Source organism: Somniosus microcephalus, chromosome 14 (assembly GCF_052327205.1).
Source record: "Somniosus microcephalus isolate GS21.2 chromosome 14, FLI_Smic_1.0, whole genome shotgun sequence".
NCBI classification, from domain to species: Eukaryota; Metazoa; Chordata; class Chondrichthyes; order Squaliformes; family Somniosidae; genus Somniosus; species Somniosus microcephalus.
In genome coordinates, this window is record NC_141000.1 from 48,009,395 (window position 1) to 48,033,273 (window position 23,879).

Genomic DNA, 23,879 nt, shown 5'->3' on the forward strand with positions numbered 1-23,879 from the left:
AGAGACAAAAGATGGCTCTAGATGAAGTGTAAATGGCACTGGCAGAATGAAAGACAGCTGCCATGTGGTAGAGAGAGTTACTTAGGTTGCTAGTAGATGTTCTACCTTAAAGTGGCCCATGTGATTGGGGAGTCCAAAAGTTCTTGTCAAATTCAGATTTCAGTACTAAGCTTGCCTCTTTCATTTGTGTTAATGTGTTCATTCATTCCTTGCCTCGTAACCTGTGCAAAATTGAGAAGTCATGCATTGAGATGGCCATTGCGTTTTTGTTTCTACCCATCTCTGTTGAAGGTGTTGAGAAATAGTATGATATGGTGCCCTATGGTACTTGAACAAATAGCCATTTTTCATATGCGCCAAGATGGTGAACATTGTTGAGCTCAACAAGTTGAGGAAGGGGTACATCACACCCAAGCATGATCCTGTGTTCCTGTCCACACATTGTAACAGAAGTTACTGGATAGTGATCAGGAGCGGGATCCCGAGAAAACATTTCCTCCTCCCTAGCTCAAGATACTCCGGCTAATTATTGTTACCTGGGCTCATATTGTTACCTGGGCTCAGGTCAGCTGACAGCGCACAGTAGGAAATGAACCTGGGAGCTTCTGGGCCTGGATGGTTCAGTTTCATATTGGACCATGCGTGTACGAACTGTGTCATTGGGAGCTCAATTTTTTACTCTTCATGGTAAAATGGAACAATCCATTCCTGTGTGAATGTGAGGTTGCAAAGTGTAAAGTACCTAGGTGGCAGGTACCATGAAGGATGACAGTCACGATATTGTTTAGAATTCGTTTTGATAGAAATTCTTTAGAGAATTGTAAATTATCACTTGGGTGAAGATGACCTTTCATTAGAAGTTCTGACGAAAAGTAATCGACCTGAAATGTTTACTCTGTTTCACTCGCCATAGATGCTGCCTAAACTGCTGAGAATTTTCAGCATTTTCTGTTTATATCCCTCTGTTGCTAATCTTACCAAGAGTAAGTAATTCTGTTTTGTAGTCAGCTTACTTTTTTTGCTAAAGTTAACAGGAGGAATTTCCTCTCCCCTTGTCTGACTCTGGAAAAGGAAATACTGAAAAACTTGAAAATTACAAGTGGTTTAGTTTACTTTGACAATCAAATATCTACTCATCGCATTTCAACTGTTTGAGGATTTCAAAACACATTTATCAACATTCCTTTCTTGAGTGAATACATTATCCGCACTACTTGTATAGCCATTTTTTCTTTCACTGATCAAGCCATTTAAAATCTGATAATGTGCACTCCTTCTGTCAAATGCAATCTATTTTCCAGTGGAACTCAGCATGAATTAACCAGCTACAAAATGTAAGAGAGATTTTTAGATTCCTGAGTAAATGATAACCACTGATTGAAATATTTCCCATATGGCACCAGCTTGTGATGTTAAGTTCTGTTTGAAATTTGCTTTGATTTGACTGGCTTTTTCCTGTCACTTTTCCCAATTATGTCTCCTCGCGATCGCTTTGATTTCTATGCAACTTCCTTCAAGCATACTTGTTATTCCACATACTTGTTCATTGCCACAACATGTGGTGCTTTATGATCAGGGGGTGACAAGTAACGCTTGTGAAATGCCAATCTTCATTCTTCCTCTTCTCCTTCACCTAGTGCCCACACACACATACAATCATCAGCACTATTTTTGTTCAGTTTAATTGGAACATAGGAACAGGAGTAGGCCATTTAGCTCCTTGAACCTGTTCCATCATTCAGTGAGATCATGGCTGATCTGTAACCTAACTCCATATACCTGCCTTTGGCCCGTATTCTTTAATACCTTTGGTTAACAGAAATCTATCAATCTCAGATTTAAAATTAACAATTGATCTAGCATCAGTTGCCATTTGCCAAAGAGAGTTCCAAACTTCTACCACCCTTTGTGTGTAGACGTGTTTCCTAATTTCACACCTGAAAGGTTTGGCTCTAATTTTTAGACTATGTCCCCCAGTCCAAGAGTCGCCAACCAGCGGAAATAGTTTCTCTCTATCTACGTTACCTGTTCCCCTTAATATCACAGAAATCACAGAGTGCAGATAGAGGCCATTTCGGCCCATCGAGCCTGCACCGACACATATCCCACCCGATCCCCGTAACCCCTACACCAACACATATCCCACCCTATCCCCGTAACCCCACGTATTTAATCCCCCTAACACTAAGGGTCAATTTAGCATAGCCAATCAACCTAACCCGCACATCTTGGGACTGTGGGAGGAAACCAGAGCACCCGGAGGAAACCCACGCAAACACGGGGAGAATGTGCAAACTCCACACAGACAGTCACCCGAGGCCGGATTCGAACCCGGGTCCCTGGCGCTGTGAGGCAACAGTGCTAACCACTATGCCACTGTGCTGCCCAATATCTTGAAAACTTCGATCAAATCACCCCTTAACCTTTTAAATTCCAGGAAATAGAACCCTAGTTTGTGTAATCTCTCCTCGTAATTTAACCGTTGAAGACCGGGTATCATTCTGGTAAAACTACTCTGCAATCCCTCCAAGGCCAATATATCCTTCCTAAAGTGTGGTGCCCAAAACTGCTCACAATACTCCAGGTGTGGTCTGACCAGGGTTTTGTATAGCTGAAGCATGCCTTCTACCCCCTTGTACTCCAGTCTTCTAGATATAAAGGCCAGCATTCCATTAGCTTTTTTGATTATTTTCTGTGCCTGTTCATGACATTTTAATGATCTATGTACCTGGACCCCCAAGCCTCTTTGGACATCCACTGTTTTTAGCTTTTCATCATTTAGAAAGTACCCTGTTCTATCCTTTTTAGGTCCAAAGTGGATGACCTCACATTTGCCTATATTGAAATCCATTTGCCACAGTTTTGACCATTCGCTGAACTAATCAATATCTCTGTAATTTTATGCTTCCACGTACACTGCTTACAATGCCACCTCTCTTTGTCATCAGCAAATTTGGATATCTGACTTTCTATGCCATCGTCTCAGTCGTTAAAAATATAGTGAATAGTTGAGGCCCCAACATCGATCCTTGTGAGACATCACTAGTCACATCCTGCCAATTTGAGTACCTACCCATTATCCCTACTCTCTGTCTCGTGCCACTCAGCCAATTGCTTAACCAGGTCAATAATTTGCCTTCAATTCCATGAGCTTCGACTTTAGTTAACAGTCTCTTATGAGGGACTTTATAGAATGCCTTCTGGAAGTCCATATAAATAACATCCATAGACATTCCCCTGTCCACTACTTTAGTCACCTCTTCAAAATTCAATCAGGTTCGTCAGGCATGATCTACCCTTTACAAATCCATGCTGGCTCTCTCTGATCAGCTGAAAATTTTCAAGGTGTTCAGTCACCCTACCCTTAATTATAAACTCCAGTAATTTCCCAACTACGGATGTTAGGCTAACTGGACTATAATTCCCTGGTTTCCCTCTCTCACCATTCTTAAATAGCGGTGTGACAAAGGCAATTTTCCAATCTAAAGGAACGGTTCCTGAATCGAGAGAACTTTAGAAGATTATAGTTCTCACCTACTTCCATTAAAACCCTGGGATGGAAACTATCTGGTCCTGGCAATTTGTCATTATTTTCTTCATTACTGTTACTTAGCTTGTGTTAATTTTGGTGAGTACCTGTCCCTGATTGAATATTAGTTTCCTTGGAATGTCGGGCATGCTGACTCCTTCCTCTACTGTAAATACTGAGGCAAAGTAATTATTCAACATGTCTGCCATTTCCTTATTTTCATTGACAATATCACCGCTTTCAGTTTTCAAGGGGCCAACATTGCTCCTGAGCGCACTCATTTACCTAAAATAATTATAAAAAAATTTTGTGTTGATTTTGATATCCCTTGCAAGTTTCTTTTCATACTTCCATTTTGTAGCTCTTACTATCTGTTTTGTCAGCCTTTGCTGTTCTTTGTATTTTTCCCACTAGGCCCAAGTTTGACTTGGGCTGAAAAATTAAAGCAAACCAATAACTGCTCTGGCATTTAAAAAATTTAGTTGCAGCCCAATGACTACATAGGTGTTTTCAAACCAGCTCCTTATAAAAAAAGACTTGCGTTTATAAAGTACCTTGTAACATTTCTGAGAAACATTTCAGAGTTTAACATGCAATCAATCACTGTAGTAATGTAGAGGAATGTGGCTGCTATGTTGCTCACAGCAAGATTTCACAAACACTAATTAGCTGAATGACCAATTCATCTAATTTTGATTGTGTTGATTGAGGGAGGAATGATGGGCAGGACACCAGGAGAACTCCTTGCTGCTCTTTAAATAGCACCTTGGTACTACTTCAACCACCATAATGGTAGATAGGGCCTCAGATTAATGTCTTAAGGATAACTTCTCAGACAACTTGGAACTCCCTCAGTACTGCACTGAGTGTCTGGTTTTCATGTGCTGAAGTACCAGAGTGGGGTTTTAACCTGTAATCTATTGACTCAGAAGCAAAAGCACTGCCAGTGGAGTCAAACTGACAATTTGCTGTTGCCTAGCCACAGGTCTATAATAGACAATTATGATTAACTTTGGGGGTTGATAAGCCTAATGCTGTGATATTTATACCAGACAGACATTTCTTTGCAGGCTTTTTCCTTTCTCTCTAGCTGTCCTGTCTTTGTAGGTCTTGAGTCATTCTTTTCTTATAGAATGATGTTTCCTCTATGCTGTCTACATACAGAAATTAAAGGGTAGTTTGGAGTGCAGGATTAAGTAGAACATTTGAACAGTAGTGATATTCTCAGAATTATAATTGAAGCTATTTGCATACTTATCAGTACTTCTTAACTGCCTTTGTTCATGATTTGGCTTTAAAACTACTGGTTAAAGGCAGCCTGGAAGGAGACATTTTTAGGCAGATCTAAAAATAGATGGGCAGTGAACCCCCCCCCCCCCCACTCGTGATGTTACTGGAGTGAAACCAGAGGTAGAGCTCTATGCAAAATGTTTGTTTCAAGAGTCTCCAATGAGGAGTTTTTTTTAAAACACAGTAGCAAGGGCCATCTGAAAGATATCAGTACATGTACAGACAGCTCGCTTTATAATATTTTGGTTTGTGTGATAATTCAATGTAATGTCTTTCTCCTTTAAAATTGCAATTCACTAGAAATATACTGAAAACTATAACTAAATTCTATCAGAGAAATGAAGACAGTTCTTAAAGACACCTCTTTAAGGCCATAAGAGAACAACTGCTTTTTCACCATCGTCAACAACAACAACTGGCATTTATGTGGTGCCTTTAACAGAACAATGTCTCAACTTTTCACAGAGGCATCAAGAAAATGGACACTGTGCCAAAGAAGGAGAAATTAGAAGAGTGACCGAAACCTTGGTCAGAGGTGGATTTTAAGGCGGGCCTTAAAGAGGGAGAGGAGGAATTTGAGAGTTGGACCTAAACAGCTGAAGAGTGAATGAACAAGAAATTGGAATCAGAGGAACAGATAAAACGTGTGGGTGGGGGAGGGGTTACAGTAATAAGGAGGAGCAAGACCGTGGTGCTGTTTCAACACAAAGATGAGAATTTTAAGTTTGAGGCACTGTGGGACCGGGAGCCAATGCAGATCAGCAAGGACAGTGGTGATAAGATTTGGTGTGGGATAGGATGTGGACAGCAGAGTTTTGGATAAATTTTAAGAATGAATTAAGCTGAAGAATAGCAGTGAATTTCAGTGCAGAGGCCAAGGAAGTAGCAGAAGGTGGGAGAAGGGCAATATAGTTACCTTGAACCTGGAGCATTAGATGGCAGTGCAGCATTATGGCAGCTAAAGAGTACAACGCCATCATGCAGAGGAGCACAGCCCTGATGGCAGGAGAGTCCAGGAAGTCAAGTAGGACATAGTTGCAGCAATCAAAGAATGCAGCTATTTAAGAATGAGGGTGTGGTATGGGCAATGTGTTGTGGGACAGGTAGCTTTAACTTTTAGATTAAGCTAAAATATATCTACTGTTAGGGGCAGAAAGCCTTAAGCAATGGCTTAGAGGAAACTAGGAGGGAAAGGAGCAGGGATAGAAGTGGATGTCCACAGATGGAGTTGCAGAGCTCAGTCATAGAGTCGGGAGCTGTCTGCCCAAGAGCCATCTTTAAAATCAATATGGTACTTGTAACTTTGCCAATAAAAACTAAATATAGATCGATATGAGCGCCTTTCTCCTCCACTGATGTTATAATTGTAATCAGGGAATTTTCTTTGTAACAGACTTTTCAGCTCAAAGCTCCATACCACATGGATGTTGTCTCAGGTTAGAATTACACTTGCAAGGCCTCTGAGGGAATAAACAAAACTCTTTGAGTTCCATGTTTTATATTTAACTATCCTCTATCATTTGGACAAAGTTTTACCTCCTATTACGAATGTATTCTAATTGTGTAGATTATTTGGAAAGCATGATTGTAACTGGCAGGCCACCAATACGGTTAATTTAATCCTTTATTTTTCAAATCCAATCGGAACTTTTCTCTCCTAAGCTATACAATTACAATTAACATTTTTGCTTCATGCATTATATCCATTGCATGTCATGGTTATGGTTTCAAACAATAATTAAGACAAGCTTTTTGAACCTAATTTTTTTAAGTAATATTAATAGATATTAATGGAATGCTATGAAAACAGATAAAAATATTAGTTATATTTTACCATTTGAACCATATCCATATTAGTACAGTGACTGGGACACTGGAGTGGAGGAAGTAATTTTGTCCAGATTTTTAATTGGTGAATGCACTCTCACATTGCTGTGATTTCTAATTTGAACCTAACGGAGGCATCGCCCAACCACCTAGTGAAAGGGCCTTCCTGAGAATAATCAATGGATGTCTCTAATGCTTCCCAGTTATGAGTGGTTCTGCCATTGACAGCATACTGTAGAGAACCTTCATTTTTACCCGCTGCAACTTTGGCTGGGTGGGTATTTGAACAAATTCTTGCATACAAAAGTGGTCATGACAGAGAGAAAAAGCATAAGAATGGACCCACCAGGAGAAGAAATAAAAAGTTGCATTTACAGTAAACTCTTTCGTATCCGGCACCGACAGAACCGGGATGGTACCGGTTGATTGAAAATTCTGGATAACGGAGAGGTATATCTACCGAGGCTATTTTTAACAAACAAAAATAAAATAAGATTTGAATACTATTTACATAACATGACCAACTTTTATCTGGTGTAACCCTTATCTGGACATCAATTTTCAGCTTTTACTGGCAAGTGTACATTGCCCTCCAAGTAACTTATCCACACCAATGCCTTCTATATAGCTTATCCACACTCACATTTCAATCTCTACTTAACTCACCAACAGCCAGTCACCTTTTTCTTCTGGATAAGACCCTATGAAGTATTTATTATTCCCTACCAACGATATATTATTCCCTATACAACTGAAGATTTCTGACCTATCACCTGACAGCCATGAATCCATCGGGTGGTTAACACACACCTGTAAACCTCCAAATGGAGAAAATTCAGCTCTTTGTCCCTGACAGGGATTGAGAAATCAATTTCACATCAAGTCGGCAATAGAACCTGGGACTTCCCTAGTCTATATGGCACAGTAACATACTGAAAAATGAACTCATCCATTGAGTCTCTGGGAAACACATATTTAATTCTAAAGTAGCTGCCACTCTCAATATTCTGAAGCAAACAGAAACTAAGACTCAGACTCTGCAACATTTCCAGTTATTGAGGTGTTGTTTTTTGAGTATCAATTTTGGCGGTTATTAAAGAATTCTGGTTGATTAAGTGCCGTTTAAACAAGAGTTTACTGTATATAGCACTTTTCACAACCTCAGGATGTTGCAAAGCGCTTTACAGCCAATGAAGTACTTTTGTTGTGTTGTTGGAAACACGGCAGCCAGTTTGCTCACAGCAAGCTCCCAGAAACAGCAATGAGGTAATGACCAGAGAATCTGTTTTAGTGAGGTTGGTCGAGGGATAAATGTTGTCCAGGACACCGGGGAGAACTTTGAAATGGTGCAATCGGATCTTTTACGTCCACCTGAGAGGGCAGACGGGGCCTCGGTTAAACGCCTCATCCGAAAGATGGCACCTCCAACAGTGCAGCACTCCCTCAGTACTGCACTGGAGTGTCAGCCTAGATTTTGTGCTCAAGTCTCTGGAGTGGGGCTTGAACCGATGACCTTCTGACTCAGGCGAGGGTGCTGCCACTGAGCCACGGCTGACGAGGCTAGCCAGCATAGAACCTACAGTCACTAGTTTTCAAACTGAAAAGGGCTACACTTGCCAGCAAGCATTGTACATTTTTGTGGGAGTGCTGTGTTCTGTATGTAGTAAATAAAGCAGTTCATAAATGTTGGGTCTCATCAGCATTCAGCCAGTTAAACATCGCCAGTCTGTCAAATCTTGCTGTACCTCAGCAGCTGTTGTCATGGAAACAGTTATTCCTGAGGTTTCCTCCTGTGGTTTTAGATTTATTGTCTCCTGTAAATGGCTCATCATCAGGGATCAGGATGGCTGGATTTATCATTAATACATTGTACTCGAACAGGCTGATAATATCCCATTAATGCAAGCTGAAACATGCATATAAATGAAATGGGGAAGAACTGATTATTTCAATGCAACATAAATTTTCAACAAAAAGTCCTTTGAGTTCTGAAACACAACTGCAAAGTAAATGTTCCATTAACCAATAATGAGAATTAAAAATACTGATCTGAATCAGCTCAGTTTTCTTGTGCTTTTATTTTATAGGTGTCAAAAAATCTGCCTGATAAACAAGAAGAAATAGAAGAGTTATTGAAGGACTTTATGCGATTTCAGCAGCAGCTAAACCTGCTAACACTGTGGGCCTCTTCTACAAAGGATCAGTTGGAGTTATACAAGCAAGCACCAATACCAGGAGTCTTTGATATCAAGGTAACAATTATTCTAATGACCATATATATATCATTATTGTAGCTCTCTAGAATAGAGTTGAATTTCTCAGTCTAAGGTGTTTTGAACAGGATCAGAAGTTTGTAGTGATGACCGTTAAGAAAAGTAGTGAGGCAGCACAATATCTCCCAGCAGTTTTTTGGTGGATAACAGGGCTTAGGATGGAGTTTGGAAATCAGAATGGCTCTACATAAGACTCGAGTAGTAGGATCACAGTTTGGATGTGAAAGAAGCAGGAACCACAATTAGGGTTGCAAAATTCTGGGAATTTTTAAAAGAGGAAACGTTCCATGGGAAATTTTGGGAATTTTGAGTTTTTTTGCACACTGATGGTTTTTGTCTCTGACCTTTATATTATCTTTGTCATTTTAATAGACATACTGTTCTATACAAATAAAAACAGGCTTTCAAAACTTTATTTAGGTTATAATTTTGAACTTTATTGAACCCCCACAAAAAAGACCCATCTAGAATGAAATAAAAAGAGTGTCAGCTTATTTAGCCTGTAATTTGTCCTGATTTTGTCCCTTTGAGTCTTCTACTCATGAGTCTTCTGTGTCTTCTGCTCATCCTTGCTCCTCCTGATTCTCTGACTCTGGCTCTGACATGTCCATTTCCTCCTCTGTGTCACTGTCTAGCTGTGTGGTGGATACTTCTGTATCTGGCTCAATAAGTTATAGGTTCGCCCGGATAGCCACCAGTTTCTCCACTCTCTTGTTAGTCAGCCTGTTGCGCACCTTTGTATGCGTATTCCCAAAAAGTGACCAGTTTCGTTCAGAGTCCGCTGACGAAGGTGGGATTTGGAGTATCACCGATGCAATGGGTGACAGAGCCTCAGATGCACAAAGTCCCTTCCACCAGGTATGTGCACTGATATGCTTGCATGATTCCCATATCCCGTCCCCATTCCAAAGACCTTGCTTGGTAGAGAACTTTGCCAGACTTCCCAGAACTTTGCCCACGTCCAGATTGAGGTGGCGTGAGAGGGTAGAAATCACACTGTAAGCGCTGTTGATCTGTTCTCCAGAAAGTATTGGTCTCCCAACATGCTTTGGGTCCAGCATGTATGCTGCAGCTACCTTTTTCCCTTGACATACTTAACAACTTGCTTGGCTCTCTTGTACAGTGTTTCCATGGTTCTCAAACCCATGATGTCCTTGAGGAGCAGGTTTAGCCTATGAGCTGCGCACCCAATAAACGTAATATGAGGGTAGGCCTCCTCCACTTGAGCCCAAGCAGCCTTCATATTCGCAGCATTGTCAGTAACTACTGCAAAGACCTTTTGTGATCCAAGATCGTTGATGACCGCTTTCAGCTCATCAGCAATGTGTGTGTCTGTTGTCCTTCATGTCTGTGCTCTTGAAGAACACTGGGAGAGGAGTAGAGACAATGTCGTTTATGATGCCCTCCCCTCGTACATTTGACCACACATCTGAGATAACTGCAACACAGTCTGCCATCTCTATCGTTTCTTTGAGCTTTCCTTGGACTCTGTTATACTCAGCCTCCAGCAAATAAGTAGACAAAACATGTCTGGTGGGAGGACAGTATGCAGGGTGAATAACATTGAAAAATCTCTTCCAGTACACATTGGCTGTGAGCATGAGGGGTGAGCCTGTCGCATATACAGCTTGAGCAAAGCACTCATCTGCATTCTACTGGCTATGGTTATCCATTGTATCAAAGAACCTTCCAAGTGGGCCAGGAGTTGCTGATGATAAGGAGCCTGATGCTGAGTGTGAACCACCATCATCTTGAATGGAAGCAGAGGAACTCTGGGCTGACTGCTTTGAGCTTTGAGTGAAGTTGTTGCATTTAGATAAATGCTGCTGCATCTTTGTGGTATTCTTTACATATGGCTTTGTACAGTGTTTGCACATGTACACAGTCTTTCCATTTTTAATGCCTGGGGTAAAATGCTTCCACATATCCGACGGTAAACGTGGCATTGTTCTATGCAGAGAAATAAAGGGCATTCATCTCTGTGTCGAACTGCAGTTGATCAGCACGATTGCAACAGGGTGAGTACATTTTTCCTGATGCTCCATGTGATGGAAGCATGACCTGTGCACGCACGACGCTATATCACCAATAGAGGGAGCTAATCGCTCATCCACTCATCCAACCAATCAGGACACATTTGTTCACAGTCACACACAAAACTTGTAATTATTAATACAAGCCAAGTAAGAAGATAAACATATATTGATTAAGAAATTCCTTAATAATTAAGATCCCATCTCTGTTAGTAATTTTAAGAGAGGACCTGTGGAAAAAAAATGAAAGAAATACAAAAAAAAACAATATTATGCTAGCATGTGCTTTTTTGGGCAAAATTACCAAGCTAAACTTCCCGTGGAAAATTTCCGGAAATTTACTGGAAACTTTCCACCCCTTCGCAACCCTAACCACAATGTTCAAGGGTTGAAGACTGAGAATGAATAAAGTTGAGAGAAGGGCATTCCAAGTAACCAAAGAAAAGGCTTTGTGAAAAAGAAATGCTGGACCTTGAACGTAAGTTGAGAAGTGATACAGGAAACTTTTTTTTATCTGGCACCGACGGGACCGACGTAGTGCCGGTTCATCAAAAATTCCGGATAACCGAAAGCTATAGTAAAAGATACGGAGCTGAGAGCTCCGTATAAAGCAACAAAAACAGGTTCAGAACAATGGCCACAAGTTCCAAGCGTCTCTGTAGCTGAGCAACAGCTGCAGCCACACCCTTGCACAGCAACAGATCGAGGAAGGCAAGTAATAAAACTTACCTGAACCTACTCCTGAATTTTGCCGGTTAACCGAGATTTCCGGTTATTTAGGTGCCAGTAAATCGAAAGTTTCCTGTAGCATTAATGGATGTTTAGGTGCATCAATCTGTTCTTATGGGATTGGCATGAAAGTAGTTTTATTATTTGGCTCTGACATGTATATAGCCCTGGCCACTTAACTTGCATGAGAATTAGATGCCACCCACATACCAATCCAATCTAGTAACACCTGGTGACCTGGTAATGTCACTAATTACCTTGTATGGGCAGAATTAAAAAAAATAAATCTCCCTAACAGAAGAGGGAGATTTCTATGTGTCATTTGATACAGCTTTGAAATAGTTAGAGTTAAAATGGAAGTTGTCTTTCCTTACATAAGTATAATAAAATGAAAGTAAGGGAGAAGTTCAGGTGAAGAGCACAATATGGAGTGAGCTGGGGATAGAGTGAAAATAGTTCTTCCATAATGGAAATTTGGCTGGAATGGGAATTAGGAGCAGAGAGGTAAGAAGGAGCGGAATAGTTTAATTGAAATTTTGATAGATATAAATATAAACTTAAGTAGAATTTAATAAACATAGTAAGCAGCACAGAAAGGGACAGTGATGTGCTGTGCCTGCAGGTTATGGGAGTTTCAAGTAGCAGATGTTAACTTGGACAAACACTTCTCTAAGATGTGCCTCTAACTGAGACTACTTGAGCTTAAGATCGCAAACCTTTAGGTGGTGTTGGAGACAATCCGACACATCATTGTGGGAGATTGGTTTCTGGGGCAAGAATTTCATTGGGTAGTCACTCCACTGAGAGATAGGGAGCTGTCAGTGGTAGAGGAAGGAGTGATGACTATTCACAAGTCAGGGAAAGCAAGAAGGGAGAGACTAGAGCATGAACATCCTGCCAACAGTTTTTGAAAACTGGCGCATGCTTCACTCAGTTTCTGATGAATTTTGGAGAATGATCCTTAAACAGGCATTGTGCCCCTCATTAGCAAATAAAAGTGACCTAATGCCTATTTAAGGAGGCCGTCAGGGACGCCTATATATTGCCTGAGCCAATATGGTGTCAGTATTTCAGGCGCTCTTGGGACATGGGACACAGCCCTGCAAAATTGGACCTTATTGCCCCAGTTTGGTGCCTGAGAAACAGGCAAAACGAGATGCAATGCCACCCCAGATTTGTTTAATTTGAGACTTTTTAAGTAGCTTAAATTACTAATGTCGTCTTCTAAATATATGATTTAAAAAAATAATCTGTAGCTTAAAATGTTACTGAAAACTGAATACAGCAGCTGAGTGTTTCCATAACTCAAGCAATATTCTGCAAGTGATCAAGTTCAGCATAGTGAAAAGGTTTGAAATTCAGAGTTCCATTACTCAGGTTATGCCAATATTGATCTGCTTAATTAGTTATTGATGCAGATGGGGGTGAGCCATTGGCTGCCCTGCTTCTCAAGTCGCTGATTCACCACTATGCTCGCGGAAGAATATTCAAGTTACTTTTCCAGGAAATTTTGGCGTAAGTTCGTAACAGGAAGATTGATTTGCGACACCATGTAATTAATGATGTATGTCGTCGCTGGGTCAAAATCTTGGAACTCCCTCCCTAACAGCACTGTGGGAGCGCCTTCACCACACAGACTGCAGCGGTTCAGGAAGGCGGCTCACCACCACCTTCTCAAGGGCAACTAGGGATGGGCAATAAATGCTGGCCTTCGCAGCGACGCCCACACCCCATAAACAAATTTTAAAAAAGTAATTCCAGGAAATTCTATGCCAATATTTCAGGGCTCTATTTAGAGTGGGTATGTGCCAGAGGACTGGAGAGCGGCCAAATGTAATACTCATTTTATAAAAGGGAGACAGAGCTAACTCGGGTGATTTCAGGCCAGTTAGGTCGACATCTGTGGTAGGGAACATTTTGGAATCTTTCATTAAATATGAAATTACTAAATATCTAGATGAAGAGAAAATAATTAGAAGCAGCCAACACACAGTTCAGAAAGGAAGATTACTGCTTGATAGACCTGATGTTATTTAGACCCCAACACTATTTTTACCTCCTGTTACGTGTTCCCCCTCACCAGAAACACTGGGCGCTAAGGAGAAGCAGGCCCACAAAAGGAAGACTTTAAAATAAAATGGTTTCCTTGTGGATCAGGAGGAGCAGGAGTGTTGCTGCAGACCCTACAAGAAAATCTCGGGCCTCCCTTGCCCTGGATTCCCTCCCCTCCCCCAAATGCAGTTGTGTCCAGAACCCCACTCCACATTACACTTAGCTGATTGCCGGAAACAGTTTCCACAGGTCCTCGGCAGAAGCCCCCTGCCGTGCTCACCTTGCACCCGCCCGCTGACCACCTCGTCATTCCCCCGGGGATCGGGTGGGAGTCGAACCTAAGTTATGCTAATGGGGCCCAGGAGTTAAAATGACCCCAGCCTCACATCGGCAAGTTGGCTCGCCGTGCTGCCTCCAGGCTGACCTCTCGCTCGAGTTAAAATCGGGGCTGAGCCGTTAAGGGCTGTTTCTCAGAGTGGTTAGAAATGTGTTCTGCAGAGTTCTGCTCTAGGACCGCTTCTGTTCACTGTGTACATCAATGATTTTGGTATAGGGCTAGAGTGGTGTCTGAATTTTCTGACAATGCTAAAACACAAGGCATTGTTAATAATTCCGACCCCATCCACAGAACTGGCCGCGCCCCCAGATCGAACCATTCACCATTGCAAGTTTCTGCGAATGGCACCTGTTTCGGGGTCTTCGAGGAGGCTCTTAAAATTATGCAACAAATTTTCAAAAGAAATCTGCAAGTGGGTATTGATAAGATGGTAGAATGGGCAAAAAAGTGGCAGATGGAATTCAATGTCACTAAATGTGAGATGGTACATTATATTGAAAAGTAAAAGTGTTTAGAATGCAGGAAAATTGGGTGATGTGGAAGAGCAGAAGGATTTGGGGGTTCAAGTTCACAAGACATTAATAGCAACGCTTCAAGTGGATAAGACCATTTAAAAAAAAAAGCTAATGGAATACCGGGTGTTATGGCAAGAGATGCAGAATATAAATTTCAGAATGCAATGTTGAATCTATATAAAACCCTAGTAAGACTGCAGTTGGAGTACTGTGTGAAGTGTTGTGCTCCACACTGTAGGAAGGGTGTTAAGGTAATAGAGAGAGTACAATTCGGATTCACTCGAGTGCTGTCTGGTATGAAGAAATACAAATTCAAAGAAAGACTTGATAAATGTGGTCTGTTTTTGTTAGAACATAGGAGATTGCAAGGTGATTTGATAAAGGTGTTTAAAATTGTGAAGGGATGGGACTGAGTAGGTAGGAATAGACTGCTTCCAGTGAATGAGGGATCTAGAACAATGGAACATGGATATAAGATTAGATGTAATGGCCAGGAGTTTCCGCTACGTTCTGCTGGTTTTTTCAGCACATTTCAGCCAAACTAGCACAAAAGATCATGGAATTTTAAGAGCAAATTACCTTCAGTGCAAATCGAGTTTCCACGATCTTTTGCGCTAGTTTAAAAAACATAATGCTCGAAGCCGACCCCACCCACAGAACCCCCAGATCGAACTAATCACCATTGCAAGTTTCTGCTAATGGCACCCGTTTCGGGGCCTTCGAGGAGGCTCGTAAAATTAAGCTTTTTTTTAGGCACAAGGACACTTATAGGCATGATTTAAAAGATTTTGAATATATTTTTTTAAGTTAATAAGAAACTGACTACTGTACACCAATATAACTAACAAATAGTTCTGTGTAGATTTTTAATTTAATTTTCAGTAATTTAAAATCAGGTTACTCACAGATGTTGGACTGGGACTCTGATTAAAAATGCTTATTTTTGTGATAAACCATTTTCAGCTGTATTAATAAAACTGCACCAAGTTACCACTCTGAAATATATCAAAGAATATTTTTTTGAAGAAATTTTTTTAAAAATTACTTTCTAAACTGCTGCGCTGGTTCATGGCAGATTTTACGTTCGCTGATATGCAAATGAGTTTGAGCAGAAACTTGAGGGAAAAAGCACTTCCCAAAATCAGCGCAATTTTGGGTGCAAATTATACCTGGTTCACTGATTGCGCCCAAAGTGGAAACTCCAGGCCAATAGATTTAGAACACAGAGCAGGAGAAACTTTTTGTACACACAGGGTTTTCAGGCTGTGGAGCACACTATTGGAGTTTAGTGATGGAAGCAGAAAACATGTTAGATAGATGGTTGAAGGGGAAGGGAATAAAGGGATATGGGAACAGGGTTGGATACATGGCTCGTGTGAAGGATAACAACCAGTATGAACTACAGGAAACTTTCGATTAACTGGCCACTAAATAACCGGAAATGTCGGTTAACCGGCAAAATTCAGGAGTCGGTTCAGATAACATTTTTTACTTTTAGTTACTTTTTTTTACTCATTTCTGGCTGTGCAAGCGTCTAACTGAAGCTGTTGCTAAGCTACAGAGACGCTTGCAAGCTGTGCTGATTGTTTTGAAGCTGTTGCTAAGCAACAGGGTTTGTTGCGAGACGGAGCTCAGAAGCTCCGTATGTTTTAACTATAGCGCTATAGCATTGTTGATAGACCGGCACCAGCTTGGTCCCGTCCATGCCGGATACCAGAAAGTTTCCTGTACTTGGGATGAACAGCCTGTTTCAATGCTGTAATTTCTATGTAATTGTCTATGGAACTAGGCCAGTTTGGTTGATCTAGAAAATGGTTTGGATTTGGGGGCTTTGTTCAGATGCAAATTGAATTATATATGGTCAGGGTATTAATGGACACTCGGAAACTAGACAATGTGAAAGTGCCTGTTCATCAGCATTCTGTGTTAGAATTCCTACCATTGTGGCTTTAATCATGGATCATTGAGAACAATGGCTTCAGAGGCCTTGGGACTGTAAAAGTACTGCAGAATTGGATGGACTGAGATTTGCATGCACAATATCGCATTTGGAAGGTCTTTACTATCCTACTTTCCTATGAAGTCAATGGAAATGAAAATCAGAAGTGATGTACAACGGGCACCTGAATCAATATCACCCCTTTTACACCATCATCCACAGTCAAATTTACTCCCACAGTATATGGAAAATACAACCTTTTACTAATAATTGGAAAGTACATGTTCTACGTTTTGATAGGGTGAACAGGGAGAGACTATATTTCCTCTAGTTGAGGCGGTCAGTAATGAGGGGTTATTGACATAAAATTGTCCAAGAGGAAGGAGAGAGTTTAGAAGAAATTTCTCTATGTAGAGAGTTGTTAGAGCATAGAATGCTTTGGCGCAGGGAGTAGTTGAGACAGGGATCATGAGATCTTTTAAGGGAAGACTCGATAAACATTTGAAATAGAGGAAGATACAAGCGCTATGGAGAGAGTGTGGATCAGTGAGAATAGCTTTGGATTGCTGAGCATGTATTCTTAATGATTCTCCAGTAAATTTGTTCAGTTCACAAAAGACTTTGTACATTCTAAAAGTATCTAGAGCTACCTAATTGTTGATAACTGCAACATTTAAAAATGTAAAAGCACTTTGAAAGACCATTTGGCGATTAACATATGAATTCTGTAATGACCTACAATTTAATGGCTAGCACTATCACTAATTCTATTTATCAGTGGCTTCAAGATTTAGGATTGCACAGAGCTTTTATCATTTGCTAAAGTGTTTTCATAATCTGAGTAAAGAAAATTCTCTTTAAATTACAATTTCTTCCCAGGGCTTGAATATTGCTTTGTGCAGTTCACATGTGTGATTGGAAGGAACAGGGTGCAGGAACAGTGCACCAAATGAAGTTTTAACAAACAGGAGTAAACTTGCAAGTGATGGATGTGGATATAATTGTCAGTACTTGCCTTTTCTGACTATTTCCAATGAACTGATCTTTTAGTATCTATGGAAATGCCATTTTGTGACCTCCTCTGATAGCTCAGATGACAAGTGCACCATGGAGTGCAGTACTGAATTGCAAGAACAGCTCACCCTGTTTGATCTCTGACCTGTGTTGACTTAAATAATCTCAAGCCACAGTAATGGTAGATGTCAGGTATAGGACAAGATCAGGCTTAGCTGTTATGTCCTCACGATTGAATGTGCTGCTGACACTTGTGCCTAGATTTGCCACTGAATTCTGTCTGATTTTGGGATGGTAATTGAGCAGGCTGGTGTGAGAGCCAGTTACACTGGATCGCCACACACTTGCCTGATTTTCGAACCTAAATCCATCCCATTTCCTATTGTTTCCACTGTGGCAGAGCCACCAGGGGGACTCTGATCTAATGTACATAATTATCTTTAACAAATTATTAGCTACAGAATGAATCTGAATCTTTGTTCATATTATTGCATGTACATAGCGCGGTCCCTTTAAGAATGAGACCAAACGCGATGACATCATCACGTTGATCACGTGATCCTCCAGCGGCGGGAAAACGTCATGACGTCAGGCTGGGGAGCCGTCCTAGTCAGTCCTCGTGGAGCCAGCAAAGAGTACAGACCTGTAATTTAGTTCTCCTGTGTTTTCGTGTTAAACTCTGTTCAATAGTATTAAACATCGTTTGTTTGATAGACTGACTCGACCTCAGTTCTTTAGTTAGGAATTTAGCCATTCCTACAGTGGTGACCCCGAATTTTCGTGAACAATTTTTGTGGAAGAAGCGAAGCGAAACGAAACATGGAAGCGAACGCCGTGGCTTTGAAGCTCCCACAGTTTTGGGAACAACAGGCGGCCTCCTGGTTCGTACAAGCAGAAGCACAATTCGAACTCCGAAACATCGTTGCGGATCAGACCCGTTACCTTTACGTGGTCTCCACACTCGACAGCTCCACGGCCTCACGGATCATCAGCCTGCTCGAAAACCCCCCGGTTAACAGCAAGTATGATACTCTTAAAGCGCGGTTAATACAGGTCTTCGGGCTCACGAAGGCGGAGCGTGCCTGCCGACTGCTCGCTATGCCCGGGCTTGGCGATTCCGAGCCATCTGAGTTAATGAGCCAGATGCTCACGCTCCTTGGCTCCGAACCACAATGTTTCCTCTCGGGAGTTATTCCTGAGTCAACTACCCGAGCAGGCTCAGGCTGCCCTCACCAGATCGGAAGCCACAGATTGCGCAGCACTTGCTGCAGAAGCAGATACGATTTATGCGGTCATGCAGCAATTCTGCGCCACCACGAGGCACCCATCCCCCACGAACGCCGCCCCGACACCTCCATCCCCCGGCTTGTGCTTTTACCATGCCCGTTTTGGCACGAAAGCCAGAGGCCGCCGCCCTCCCTGCAGTTTTGCGCCTAAAACAAAAAATCAACACCAGCAGCAACTCCAGAAAAGGAGGACCGAGCCTGAGGGACGTTACGCAGCCGCGATGGCGATTGGAAATTCCGGGAAGCTCCTCTACATTACAGATTCCCTCTCGGGCCGGCGCTTTTTATGCGACACCAGGGCGCAGTGTAGCATCCTTCCTGCCTCAGCACTCGATATTCAGTCTCGGAGGCACGGCCTCTCCCTCGAGGCAGCTAATGGCGGGGCCATTCGTACCTTTGGCAAATGGCGGGTCCAGGTGTGCTTCGGCGGGCAACGGTTTCAGTGGGAATTCATCACAGCCAAGGTTTCGCAAGCCATCCTCGGCGCGGATTTCTTATGCACCAACAGCCTCTTGGTGGATGTAAGAAATCGTCGATTGGTTAACGCGGCCACCCATCCCTTGCTTCCGCAGTTCCGCAAGGTCACACACTGTCTCCTGCGCGTTGCCCTCGCCGGACGAGTTCACTCGCCTATTAGGTGAATTCCCGGAGCTGACCAAGCCCACTTTCTCCTCCTCGGCCACTAAGCATGGCTCTCCAGTTTACGCACGAGCTCGGCGCCTGGAACCCGGCAAGCTCGCGGCTGCGAAGGCAGAGTTTGCCACGATGGAACGGCTGGGGATTATTCGCCGGTCGAATAGTCCCTGGTCCTCGCCTCTCCACATCGTCCCAAAGCCCGGCGGCAGATGGCGGCCATGCGGGGACTACCGACGCCTTAATGACGCCACTACTCCCGATCGGTACCCGATCCCGCATATTCAGGATTTCTCCACTCATTTGGCGGGAAACTCAATCTTCTCCAAGGTCGACCTCGTCCATGGCTACCGCCAAGTTCCCGTACACCCGCAGGACGTCCAGAAAACTGCAGTCATCACTCCCTTTGGACTGTTCGAGTTTCTACGGATGCCATTTGGGCTCAAGAACGCTGCACAGGCTTTTCAGCGACTAATGGACTCGGTCCTGTGGGATCTTAAGTTTTTATTTGTCTACCTCAACGACATCCTGATAGCCAGCTCTACCAAAGAGGAACACGTCTGCCATCTACGCACCCTCTTTCGGCGCCTCAGCCAACATGGCCTCATAATCAACCTGGCCAAGTGTCAGTTCGGCCTACAGCAGATTGACTTCTTGGGCCATCGCATTACTTCGGAGGGCGCAATTCCGCTGCAGTCAAAGGTCGAAGCAATTACGGCATTCCCAAGGCCGCAGTCCACCAAGGATCTTCAAGAATTCCTGGGCATGGTGAATTTCTACCACCGCTTTGTACCGAAGGCAGCACAACTCATGCAGCCCCTCTATGAGGCACTCAAAGGCAAGGCTGGAAAGGATACAATAGCCTGGACGGTCGAAATGGACAACGCTTTCGACAACACAAAAACCGCTCTAGCCAATGCAACTATGTTGGCGCACCCTCTGCCAGGTGCCGCCATCGCCCTTACCACCGATGCTTCCGACTATGCCATAGGCGCCGTACAGGAACAGTGGGTCAACGGGACATGGCAACCACTGGCGTTTTTCAGCCGCCAACTCCGGCGCAATGAACGCAAATACAGCACTTTCGACCGGGAGTTGCTGGCGCTGTTCCTGGCTATCCGCCATTTCCGTTTTTTGTTAGAAGGACGTCCCTTCACTGCGTTTGTAGATCACAAACCACTGACCTTCGCCATGGCCAAGACCGCCGAACCGTGGTCGGCTCGACAGCAGCGACAGCTAACTTTCATTTCAGAATTCATGACAGACATCCAACACATAGCTGGCAAGGACAACTTGGTAGCTGATTGCCTTTCTCGCGCAACCATACGGGCGGTCCAGCTGGGCATCGATTATGCCCTCATGGCCACCGATCAGGCATCTGACCCTGAAACACAGGCGTATCGCACCGACACCTCTAGCCTCCAACCGGCCGATGTGCAATTCCACGCAGCAGGCACCTCGTTACTCTGCGATGTCTCCATGGGAGATCCCCGCCCGATCGTTCCAGTTGCCTGGTGCCGCAAAGTTTTTGACGCCATACATGGGCTTTCCCATCCTGGCGTGAAGGCATCTCAAAAATTAATGTCGGCTAAGTTCGTCTGGAGAGGAATGCGTAAGGATATCCGCGACTGGGCTAACACCTGCGTCGTCTGTCAAAAGTCTAAGGTGCAACGTCACGTCAAGGCCCCATTGGCCACGTTCGCAGTACCAGAACATCGATTCGACCATGTCAATGTGGACCTCGTCGGGCCGCTTCCACCGTCACGGGTTCACACACATCCTCACCATGGTCGATCGTACTACTAGATGGCCAGAGGCAGTTCCTTTGGCGTCTACTACGTCCGCTGATGTCGCCAGAGCATTCCTCTCCTCGTGGGTCGCACGTTTCGGCGTTCCGGCGGACATTTCTTCAGACCGCGGTACACAGTTCTCTTCCGAGCTCTGGAACGCTGTGGCCCAGGGTCTCGGCACCAAGCTTCACCGCACCACGGCCTATCACCCGCAGGCAAACGGTTTGTGTGAACGTTTTCACAGATCGTTAAAGGCATCGCTGAGGGCCAGCCTCCAAGGCGCCGGATGGGTGGATAAGCTTCCGTGGGTCATGTTGGGTCTTCGCACGGCACCCAAAGAGGACCTGCAATCGTCCGCCGCGGAGCTAGTGTACGGCCAGCCACTCCGCGTACCGGGAGATTTCCTGCCACTTCCAACTGAGCCGTGGTCCGCAGCCGACCAACTCAGCAACCACCGGGAAACAGCCAAGGCTTTTGCACCTATCCCAACTTCGCATCACAGCCTTCCATCTTCACACGTACCAGCGGAGCTAAAGAATGCTGAATTTGTATTACATAAGAACATTCATTCATCATGATGCCCATAGGGATCCGCTCAAGGCCCCTTACACAGGCCCTTTCCGCGTACTGGAGACAGGCGACAAGAGTTTCTCCATAGACATCGGTGGTAAACCCGACCATATATCCATTGACCATCTCAAACCGGCACACCTGGACATCGACTGGCCAGTAGAGACCGCACAGCCACCACGACGTGGTCGACTTCCCGCTGCATCCACGCCAGACCCAAGGCTTCCATCCGCCAGCCCGCCAGCTGTTCAACAATGTCCACTCCAAGAATACAGGAGTCGCTCTGACAGGCTTGTCAGACCTCCTAGTTGATTGACTTTTACTGTTAAAGACAATTCTGGGGGGGCGCATGTGGCAGAGCCACCAGGGGACTCTGATCTAATGTACATAATTATCTTTAACAAATTTTTAGCTACAGAATGAATCTGTATCTTTGTTCATATTATTGCATGCACATAGCGCGGTCCCTTTAAGAATGAGACCAAACGCGATGACGTCATCACGTTGATCACATTGATCACGTGATCCTCTAGCGGTGGGAAAACGTCATGACGTCAGGCTGGGGAACCGCCCTAGTCAGTCCTCGTGGAGCCAGCAAAGAGTACAGACCTGTAATTTAGTTCTCCTGTGTTTTTGTGTTAAACTTTGTTGAATAGCATTAAACATCGTTTGTTTGATAGACTGACTCAACCTCAGTTCTTTAGTTAGGAATTTAGCCATTCCTACACCACTGTATTAAGTTGAGTATAAAACTGGTGTCAGGGTTTCTAGGATCTACCTTGAAAGCAGAAATAAGTTTGAAGTGACAAGCTTATTAAGTTACTGTTGTTAAAACTTTATTATTGTGTTGCTTTAAGGATTTTTTTCTTGTTTTTTCCACCCCCCCTGTTGCCCCCTGTTTTGCTATCTGTCTTTGTGCCATTTACTGAAGGGGCTGCCATTTACCTCACATTGGTGACGGGGCACAATTGATTTTCTGTTAGGAAAGCCCCTCTATCTAGTGGCCATGCAGAGCCAGTGCCCAGCAATAGTGGCAAGGCAGGAGTGGGCATGCAAGATGCTGCTCTCTCTCTCTCTCTCTCTCTCTCTCTTTTTCTCTCTCTCTCTCTCTCTCTCAGGATGGCAGCACATGCAGACCTTTGCTGCCTGTTCCCTCACATATCTGTAAGGCTGCAGGGCTGAGCTGTCCATCGAGCAGTACAAGAGGTGCAGCCTGCAGCAGGTCCATCTCCGGACTTAGCTGCTATGGGGCAAGGGCTACCTCTGTCACAAGAGGCTCTGTACCAATGCAACTGCATTCCTACCACTGAGATAGAACATACAAGAAGCACTAGATTAGGTTTAAGAGTTTACAGTACATGCAAGCATCACGGGGATGCACAGTGGTAAGAAGAAATAGGCATGCGCATACACACACACATTATAGGTTGTGAATGGTGGCATTTCAATGTTTGGAAGTGGCTTTGATAAGGTGGCATAATTGGAAAATGTGTAAGCTAATGCACACTGAAGGCATTATAGATGATGACATTTTTATAGTGGGAAGAGGGAAGTTTAGTTATGGCATAGTCAAATCAAATTTGCTGGAATGTCTTTTGCAACAAGCAGTGGGTTGTACTCTGCATCTTTGTCAGGGGGTAATGGGGGTAATTTTAACTGGAATCACCGGGCAAAAAACGGGTTATAGTGAATCAGCTGCCCTGTTTACCTCACTCAATTTTGTTTTCCATGGAACAGAAAATCGCTCAAGATGTAAAATGGTCGAGATAGTAAGTGGGTGGCCTATTCGCTCTCACTGTTCTTTTGCCGGCAGAATCAAGGGGTTTAAATAGAGTTCACAAATATTTCAGTCACTATGCTAACAGTTTACAGCACCACCTGAAACCCCATGTTTAGAATGTGCATCAACCCAACGTGTTCTACACACAGCAGAGGCACAATTACGTTTAAAGAGTTGTGAGGGGACATCGGGAAATTCTGAGATTTGTAACAGAAAAAACGGAAGACATAATCCATACCAAAAAAAATGAGGAATAAATTCCCGTCAGCCTCTTGTTTGCAC

At 43.5% G+C, this 23,879-nt stretch overlaps 1 protein-coding gene across 8 annotated transcripts in view; it reads left to right on the plus strand.

Annotated features, from left to right (window-relative positions):
* dmd (dystrophin) overlaps nucleotides 1–23,879 on the plus strand; it is a 2,562,635-nt gene that overhangs the window by 1,808,138 nt on the left and 730,618 nt on the right. For all 8 annotated transcript variants that reach the window (XM_086007360.1, XM_086007362.1, XM_086007361.1 and 5 more), the window contains one exon: nucleotides 8,734–8,898. In XM_086007360.1, the coding sequence (XP_085863486.1) occupies nucleotides 8,734–8,898 (165 nt within the window). The remainder of the gene's footprint in view (nucleotides 1–8,733; nucleotides 8,899–23,879) is intronic.